At 36.6% G+C, this 9,089-nt stretch overlaps 1 protein-coding gene and 1 pseudogene across 1 annotated transcript; both read left to right on the top strand.

Annotated features, from left to right (window-relative positions):
• The window catches only part of LOC132302886 (putative cytochrome c biosynthesis ccmC-like mitochondrial protein), an 899-nt pseudogene extending 454 nt beyond the window's left edge, over positions 1–445 (top strand).
• Positions 446–6,947: 6,502 nt separating this feature from the next.
• LOC132302189 (protein FEZ-like) lies at positions 6,948–8,852 on the top strand. Its single transcript, XM_059799066.1, has 3 exons — positions 6,948–7,134; positions 7,621–7,922; positions 8,118–8,852. The coding sequence occupies exons 1-3, from the start codon at positions 6,948–6,950 to the stop codon at positions 8,850–8,852; spliced, it is 1,224 nt and encodes a 407-aa protein (XP_059655049.1).
• Positions 8,853–9,089: the final 237 nt, after the last annotated feature.

Raw genomic sequence — 9,089 nt, 5'->3', positions numbered from 1 at the left:
TTTACCTTAGTTACTGGGGGGTTTCGGGGAAGACCTATGTGGGGCACCTTTTGGGTGTGGGATGCTCGTTTAACCTCTGTATTCATCTCGTTCCTTATTTACTTGGGTGCACTGTGTTTTCAAAAGCTTCCTGTCGAACCGGCTCCTATTTCAATCCGTGCTGGACCGATCGATATACCAATAATCAAGTCTTCAGTCAACTGGTGGAATACATCGCATCAACCTGGGAGCATTAGCCAATCTGGTACATCAATACATGTTCCTATGCCCATTCCAATCTTGTCTAACTTTGCTAACTCCCCCTTCTCAACCCGTATATTGTTCGTTCTGGAAACACGTCTTCCGATTCCATCTTTTCTCGAATCTCCTTTAACGGAAGAAATAGAAGCTCGAGAAAAAACCTAGTTCACTCGCTGAGTCTCTTGCATCCATGGCTGAATGGTGAAAGCCTTTTTTGATCGTAGGTTCGATTCCTGCTGGATGCACTTGGAACCTAAAGTTTGTTAACATCTCCTCTTGCAGGTACTAAACTAAGGACACCTATACTGAAACTTCAATTGCTGAAATAAAAGAGTACACGGCGCCATGAATTTCAAAACCAGAAAGGAAAGTCTAATTGAGGGAGGTTACCAAAATCAAGGAAACGTGGTTTGCAGAAGAAAAGGAATGTGGGGAATGACGTATATTCATGGATATGTATATATATATATATATATATATATTCATGTATATATATATGTGTATCAGGTACAACCCACGATAAGAATTACTGAAATTATGAAGGGGCCAGGATGCTATGATCAGAAAGGAAAGTCCAACCAGAAGAAGTTACCTAAAGCCAGGAAGACGTGGGTATGCAAATAACAAATGTGTATATATGCATGATATATCTCTGCAGAAGGAAAGACTTTTTAAATCATGGGACACTTGGCCAAACAAAGAGCACGCCAGTTGAAAGTGGTGGTACTTCATGTAGTAAGTACCATTAACTGAAGGAAGTTGTTGAAGATTATGAATGACAAGGCTAAGTTAATAAAATCGTGTCTAAAATAAAGGAAGAAATCTACGGCATAAGGAAGAAGAACAAAAGAACGTAGGACACATATAGGTTTGTGAATTGAAGATGATAAGTGGAAAACTTACTTCAAAATTATACACAACTTGAAATCGTGGAGGACATGGTTGAAATTATGTTCAGAAGAAGCAAAGAGGAAGAAGGAGATGGAAGAAGGTGGATGCATAACCGGAAGTAATCGCCAAAAGGAACACTTGGTAGTCCGAAGCCAAGCCAAGTGGAAGCTGCTGAAGCTGCCACATATAAAATTGCTGCATGGAAAAAGTCCATAAATAGAGCACTTAGGCTTAATTTGCAAACCCTGTTCAACACACACAACAATACAACATCTTTGCTTTCAATTACATTTCATGTATCTTTACATTTCTATAATGTATTTACATTATGTCTAATGTAAGTCCAGCACTTATTTTTCCTACTTTCCAGTAAGTAGTTCATAACTTTTATTGCAAGTCCTGCACTTTCAATACCGTCTTTATTTCCACTAGTTATAGAAAAGTCCCGAAGTCCTTTTTCAAGGCAATAAGAACCTTTGAAGGTGGTCATTCCAGTCCTTCATACAATCGCTTGATCCCTACAACTTTCAATTAGAATATTGTTCGGATATCCACTTTGGAATGACAGCAGTTCCTGGCACGCCCGCAACCCTTTCCACTTGCGTGGAGAGCGAAACTCTGAGCTTTTTTGCGAGCCGAACAATGTCTTTTATGGAAAAAATATGAGGAGGGATCATTTCTTTTTATCTTTTTCTAATTGAGGCTTGACTTTTCTAGGCAATAATGCGTGTGTGTGTGTGTGTGTGTGTTTGTGTGTATATTGCAGAAGATTGGTTCAAGAATTTCATTTAAGAATCAGATAACAGTAATATTATTTTAGATGGTTTCCATTAGACTCAGCAATTTGTTCTGACAGAGTACTCAATAGCTTATTCATGCATCATCATTGTTTCATCCTCTTAATGTGATTAAATATTGGATGCAAATATATCATCAAAGATTAGTTAACTTTGAAGAATCATATGATTACTAATCATTATAGTTAAATGAGGACTAAGATGCTATTTTGATTAAACTGAAAATTTTAATAACTAAATTTTAAATGTTGAAGTTTTAAGTTATAATTACAAATTAAGAATTTCTTAAATTTTATCAATTTAAATGACACTAGTTATTATTATTTTTAAAGTAGTATTCAAATTGAATAATGTTATAGGGTCGAATTTATACGGCAAAATGGGTTGTTCCCCTTCCTATAAATGGTTATCCGTCCAAACGTATATCATTGAATAGAGAAGCCGAACATTCCATTGGAAGTAAAAGAGATCTCAATCCAATAATTACTTTTGACACGATGAGTTGCATTGAAAACGAGGGTGGAATCTAGCCTGATGTTTCAATTTTTGGCTAATATTTACGAAACGCTTTGGTATTGTGCAAAACCAAACAGATTTTTTTTTTTTTTTTTCTAAAAAAAAAAAAAAAAAAAACTGTAGTCCATTGCTACAGTACCTGACAAAAACAAAAACACTAAAATTAAACCACTGCTAAATGAAGAGAAGGATGACACAACAGGATAAACAAGGTGGTGAAATCACTTCAGAGGGGGATTAGTATCTTTCCATTAAACTCATTTAATGTGGACTTTTCTAAGTTGGGGCTGTACATAATTGATGTAAAGGGGGTTAATGTTCACATAGAAAGAGGTACGGATGCTTGGGTTTCAATAGTTTGACCCATTTTTTAACTTTGGTTGCACGTTTGGGAAGCAAAACCTAGGTCAAGGAACAGACAAGAATGATTCCGAACGAGGGCTATGATTTAGGGAGTTTCACTATACTTGGAGTCCCCAAGTTTGGCATTTGACTCGGTGATCAATTTTCCTCATTTAATGGTTGGTACTCGAATTGCTATCCACCAAGTAGACATGGTTAGCAAACTAAAGTACAAGAAAGTTTATCAAGGAAAAAAATATATATATATATGTGTGTGTGTGTGTGTTGAAAATTTGAGCGTTTTGGAAGATTTTTAAATTGTACTCCACTATGATAACCTTAATTAGCTTGTATAATTGCTTTACAGAAAGCAAGAAATTGAAGAAACCCATAACCTTGTTTTCCAAAAGGGTCACAAAATCAAAGGTAATTTGACTTATGCCTTCTCTTAAATGAACAAAGCTACACTCATTTTTCTAACTCTTTTTGCGAGGCCTTATTTGTGGAAATTTCTTGCATTTGGTAGTCAGTAATCACAACTTGGAATGCTGAATCAGGACCTGTGACAGAAATGTTCTGTTCATAAAATAATGGTTATCTAAAATTAGCATTAATTGATAATTAATTATTGGAGCCAAAACAATTTACTATGGGCGGTTCATTAACAGAAGTGATTCTTACCTTTTTTTTTTTTTTTTTATAATAATTATTATTATTATTTTATTAACTCGAGGTATTCGGGATGGCACGAACCCTTAGGGTTCGTTAACAACCCGACTAATCCCCGAGGATTCGGAAGGGCGACTTCCCACCCGGACTGGGTAAGTCATTGCAGGGGCAGTGGAGGCTAGCCACAAAAAATACCCAACGGGAGTCGAATCCCAGACCTTGAACTTACTAAGTTCCAAAGTTCAGCTAGTAAATTGTTGGATCATATCCGAAGTGGGCAATGATTCTTACTTTTACTTTCACCAAAAAGCAAAATTGTATAATTCCTAATTAATTATATGTTCGGTTTATTCTTAGATAGACAGTAAACTTCTGAAGCGTGTGAGGTAGCATGAGGTTGTTAAATTGAAATAAAGAATATAAGAGTACTCATGATTTTAATGCAACTCAGAAACTTCACTAGACAATAGGTTAAAAAAAACAAAAAAAACAAAAAACCAAAAAAATGCAAATACAAGGAAAACTATCTTCTTAGTTCTCATGTGAGTTCATACCTTCAATCGTAAAATTAATGCTACCATGGAACAATATGAATTTTTTTACATTTAATGATGAAAATATTTGTCAATCATATTATTTGGGGAAGAGGTTGGTGGCACTTATGAAAGGACACGATGTGCATAAATGTGTTTTAAAGACAGAGCTAGTGTGAAAAGTGAATGGTTTTCACAAAATTTGATGAGGGTTAAATTAAATAACTCTAAACTTTAGAGAGTGATTATGACCTCCCATATTTCATAAAAACGAGTTCTAATAAAAAAAAAACCGATGAGCCTTTACTAAAGTAAAGGAAAAAAACTAAAGTACACTATAAGAATAAGTTGAGTATGTTACTTAAACACAAGTATAACCTGAACAGAAAGTGTGAATGAAGGTTTCAATTGAATTCACTCATAGTGTTGCTAGTAGGCTTGTGACTAATGGCCATCAAGGTGGGGATTTTGGTTGCTCAAATTAAATAAAAAAGAAAAGAGTAAAGTAAAGTCACATTCCATGAGGTTTGACAAAAGGATACTAAAAGAGACTTATTTATTTTTTGGACAATGATACTCCTTGAAGGTTCAAAAATAAACAAAGACATCTCTTTACATGTTAAATTGACCAAATTACTCTTTGACTGTTTAGGAGGCTTTTTTAACTTTACAATTTAATAAATTGGACCAATCTACCCTCATGAACAATTTATGCATAAAAAAAAGTTATAAAAAACAGTACCACCTACTCGTGCCACACCCAAACCCAACGAAAATACACAAATCCACAACCACCGCTCTGTATTCTGTTCTTGAACCCTAATACATACACAATACATATATACATATATATATATATATATATATATATAAGGTATATATCTGAAATATATTGGGGGAAATTTGTGTATGGAGGTGATTGAGAGAGAAACCTCTCGGTTCGCAAGATGAGATTGTCCTCAGGGTACTCTTCGGTCATCTCCAGAACCTCTCCGGCACAGCGGAGAGGCGCGACGTTGGATGGCAAGAGATCGATCTTGACGCCATTGCAGAACTTCACGCATATACCAAGTTCTGTTACTACAACAACTACAATCTCTCTCAGCCCCGCCATTTCTGTAAGTCGTGTCGCCAGTACTGGACTCGTGGTGGGACCCCAGAACGTTCCCGTCTGCGGCAGGACCCGGGTTGAATGAAATGGGGTTTGGACTTGGTACCGTGGTTTAGCCTTGTTGCAAAGAGCTCCACGGTGGCGCGTGTAGGGAAGGCAATCTTGTTTTCGGCCCATGGAGCTCTCGCAGTGGGATTTTGCCTCTGATTCGCGATTCTCATCTTCGTACACCATCGGTAGTTTTAGATCGGCGGTGGTGGAGGGAAAATGGGTGGTGGTGGTGTAGGGAAGATGGGTGGTAGTGGTGGTGGTGGTGGCGGCGGCATAGTGAATGTCGTTTGTATATATATATATATATATATGTGGAGAGAGGGTATATATATATATATAGAGAGAGAGAGAGAGAGAGGGGAAGATGGTGGTGGTGGTGGTGGTGGTGGTGGCACTGCGGCGGGATAGTGAACTCTAAGAGAGTGGGGGAAGAAGGTGGTTTGGGCCAATCTAGCATATAAATTGTTAAAGAGAATAGATTGGTCCAATTTATTAAATTGTAATTAGTCAATTTCTCATGTAAAGAGTTGTCTTTGTCATTTTTGAACATTTAAGGGATTTTTAATAAATAAATTTCTTCTGAATATTTTTTTACCAAATTTTAGAAAGTGTGTGTATACTTTACCCAAAAGAAAAAAACAAATGTTACACCCTATAATGTCAAGGGCAAAATTGTCCTTTAATGGAGGTGGAGCACGTTTGTTCTCTACCCACTAGTCGGAACCAATAAAGTCAACTTGAAAGCGAGATTGTGGACCCAATAGGGTCAACTGCCTTGTATGGCTAAAAGACTAAAATATCACCCCCACACGTTCGTCTTAGGGCATCTCTACTAAGTCCATTTGACACAAAATATTAGTATTCAACCTGACAGGTCAGTGGAATAGAAGCTCTGGGGGAATGGAATAGAAATGGGATTTTCGGATCCTGAGAAACTAAAATCTCCAAAAATAATTTTTTACTATATAGTCTCATAGGAATTTGACAAATGAATATAATTTTGAGCTTTTGTATTGGAAGTTGGTCTTGGTCCACATTTCCACATAATAATTCAAACCAAAGGTTAATTAAAAAATTACATACTCGGAAGTTTGCTTTGTCTTTACATGTAATGAGATAGAGATAAACTTATACAAGACATTAATATGAGAACAGTAAAGACTTGTATAAAAATCATGATCCCCATGCACTGCTGATTTGGTAGCTTCTTGAGATTCTTCAATTTGGATTAAACAAACCCCCCAAATGTGTTAATGGAGGCACAAGTATGAAAATAAGGGTCTTTACTAGAAATTCATTGTTTTGACTTAGGGTTTCTTAATTGACTTAGGGTTTCTTGGTAGTTGTTCTTAACTTAAGAGCTTGGCATGAGCTAGCTTCTGATTACTGTGAGAGTTAAACACAATCCTACGCAAAAACAAGCTCCTTTAAAGTCACCAGAAAAGACGGCTTATCCTTCGGAGGCAGACCCCTTCTCAGGAAGCATATAATGGCTTCAAATCAAGTGAACTTCACTCTCAACTTTGGTCTCTTAATTTGAGCTCTTCCCTTTTTCGTTCATGCTTTTTTCAAGGTTGCTTCAGAGATAAAAAGTTAGTTGTTCTTCTGTTAGAAAAGTAGTAATTATTAAGATTTTCGTTCAATAGTTTGGTTTAGTTTCTGAAAAGGTCTTTTTCTATAGGAGAAGTTCTGTTGTTAGCTTTAGGGTATCTGTGGAGAGTTTGGTTAAATTCTTGTCCATTTTTAGGATCTCTTGTAGAGAAGGTTGACAGTTCATAGAAAAGGGAAAGAAAAGTTATGGATGAGAGAAGTACTCACGATGCCGATAAAATGGACGAAGTGATGCTGCCAGGGTTTAGGTTTCATCCAACAGATGAAGAACTAGTTGGGTTTTATCTGAAGAGGAAGATTCAGCAAAGACCTCTCCCTATTGAACTTATCAAGCAAATAGACATCTACAAGTATGATCCATGGGATCTTCCAAGTAAGACAAAAATCCTTGTTCTATGTTATGATCACTTCTTAGTTTGTGATATAATATATTATGCATAAAGTTTTCCATTATATAAAATAGTTTAGCAATATTAGTAGTTCTCCTATATATAACCCCTTTCACACATACACATGTATTTATAGATCTTTGTAATTTCAATCATATATATATATAGTATCTCAGTCTCCCCATGCGAAGATAAAGCTGTGTAATCCTGATACTTTCAGGACTCCGCTAGCCTCGTTTGGATAAAACTACAAAAGATAATTGATCCATGCATGCTTTACATGCTGTATACACAAGAAGTTAAATGACTTCTCTTCCAAAAAGTTTTTCAGCAAAAGCTTTAGGGACAGTTTTAAAAATTGTCATATTCTAAGCAAACCATTTTCAACACCACTTATGCCTTGGTCACTCTTTTCCCAAAAGATAAAACTTTACAAGTTAAACTTAATTTCTCCTTATTTTTGCAAGCAGAGTTGGCAACTACTGGTGAGAAAGAGTGGTATTTCTACTGTCCAAGGGACCGGAAGTACAGAAACAGTGCACGTCCTAACCGTGTAACTGGAGCTGGATTTTGGAAAGCCACGGGGACTGACCGGCCAATCTACTCCTCGGAAGGATCCAAGTGTATAGGCTTGAAGAAGTCTCTTGTTTTCTACAAAGGTAGAGCTGCCAAAGGCATCAAAACTGATTGGATGATGCATGAGTTCCGGTTACCTTCTCTCACTGACTCGACGCCTCAAAAGAGATTCATGGACAAGAACATTCCTGCCAATGTAAGTTCATTTTAATATTTACACATGCAAGAGTAAACCCTTATCTTCTCATTATATTAAGCTGGATATGATAGCATGCGGATTGACTGAGGCTAAAGCTCTTAAATAGAGCAGAATGGAAGTCATTAGGAAAAAGGTTTGGTTGTTGTTGTTGTACATAAATAGTATTAAGCCATTGCTGTTTTGGACTTGCAGGACTCATGGGCAATCTGCAGGATCTTTAAGAAAACTAACTCTACTGCACAAAGAGCAATCTCTCATTCTTGGGTGTCTCCAATACCTGAAACAACCACATCTGATCATATACTCACTCAAGGTTCTAACACTACTCAGTTCAGTTCAGAGAACATGTCATTGGCAACAAAACCAAGTCCATCCATTCAATTTGGTTATAACAATGAGTTACAACAACAATCATCTATTACTAGTTTCTCTACTTTAGATTTTCCCTCTTACAAACCCATTTTTAACCAAATAGCCACTAAACCCTCTGATCAAGTCTCCATTTCAAATGCACACCTTCCCACAACATACACATTTTCGCCCCTTGAAAAGTTTGAACCTACTAAGTACTCAGTTGATGCATCTTCCATGCTGCTTAACATGTCATCTTCTGTATTTGGGGATTTTGGTAAAGCTTCAGAGTGTGTGGACTTTGGTGGGTTGCAAGAGCAGTACAATAGCGTTTCGATCACTCTACCGCATGAAATGGAAGCGAATGCTGTTCATGGAGAAGAGATAGCTTCAGTGAAGGATCCGAATGCGATGCATTATCATGACAATTGGGGAAACATCAGATCTGTTGGATTCCCCATCAATTTGCCTTCGAGTCTCTCCGATGCATGGAAGTCGAATTTGCTATGGGATTCTTCTCCTTGTCCTAGTGATCAGTTGTCCACTAGTTATTCAACAAGCAAGTGCTACACTTGAATCAAGTTGACACACACACAGTTAAGCATCATATCATTGTCGATTTTTGCATAATCAATTTTACGTTAGAACATTGACATTCTATATAGGATTGAATTTATTACAATCTTTTTTCATGTAGGTTTTCAAGACTGAAATTAGACTAGAAATGCAATGACTACAATAGTAGCAAATGTTGGAGTTATATTCAATTTAATATACTAACATTATATTAAATTCACCTGATACACATTGTAG

The sequence above is a fragment of the Cornus florida genome, unplaced genomic scaffold (assembly GCF_030987335.1).
Source record: "Cornus florida cultivar Cherokee Brave unplaced genomic scaffold, ASM3098733v1 CherokeeBrave_3.0.0_Hap2_Chr04, whole genome shotgun sequence".
NCBI classification, from domain to species: Eukaryota; Viridiplantae; Streptophyta; class Magnoliopsida; order Cornales; family Cornaceae; genus Cornus; species Cornus florida.
This window is presented reverse-complemented; position numbering and strand designations above follow the sequence as displayed.

Excerpts from the sequence above, each read along its gene's own strand:
- LOC132302189 (XM_059799066.1), top strand. The coding sequence starts at position 6,948 with ATGGATGAGAGAAGTACTCACGATGCCGATAAAATGGACGAAGTGATG. Across the intron at positions 7,135-7,620 it reads TGATCCATGGGATCTTCCAA|AGTTGGCAACTACTGGTGAG; the intron begins GTAAGACAAAAA and ends TTTTGCAAGCAG. Across the intron at positions 7,923-8,117 it reads ACAAGAACATTCCTGCCAAT|GACTCATGGGCAATCTGCAG; the intron begins GTAAGTTCATTT and ends TTGGACTTGCAG.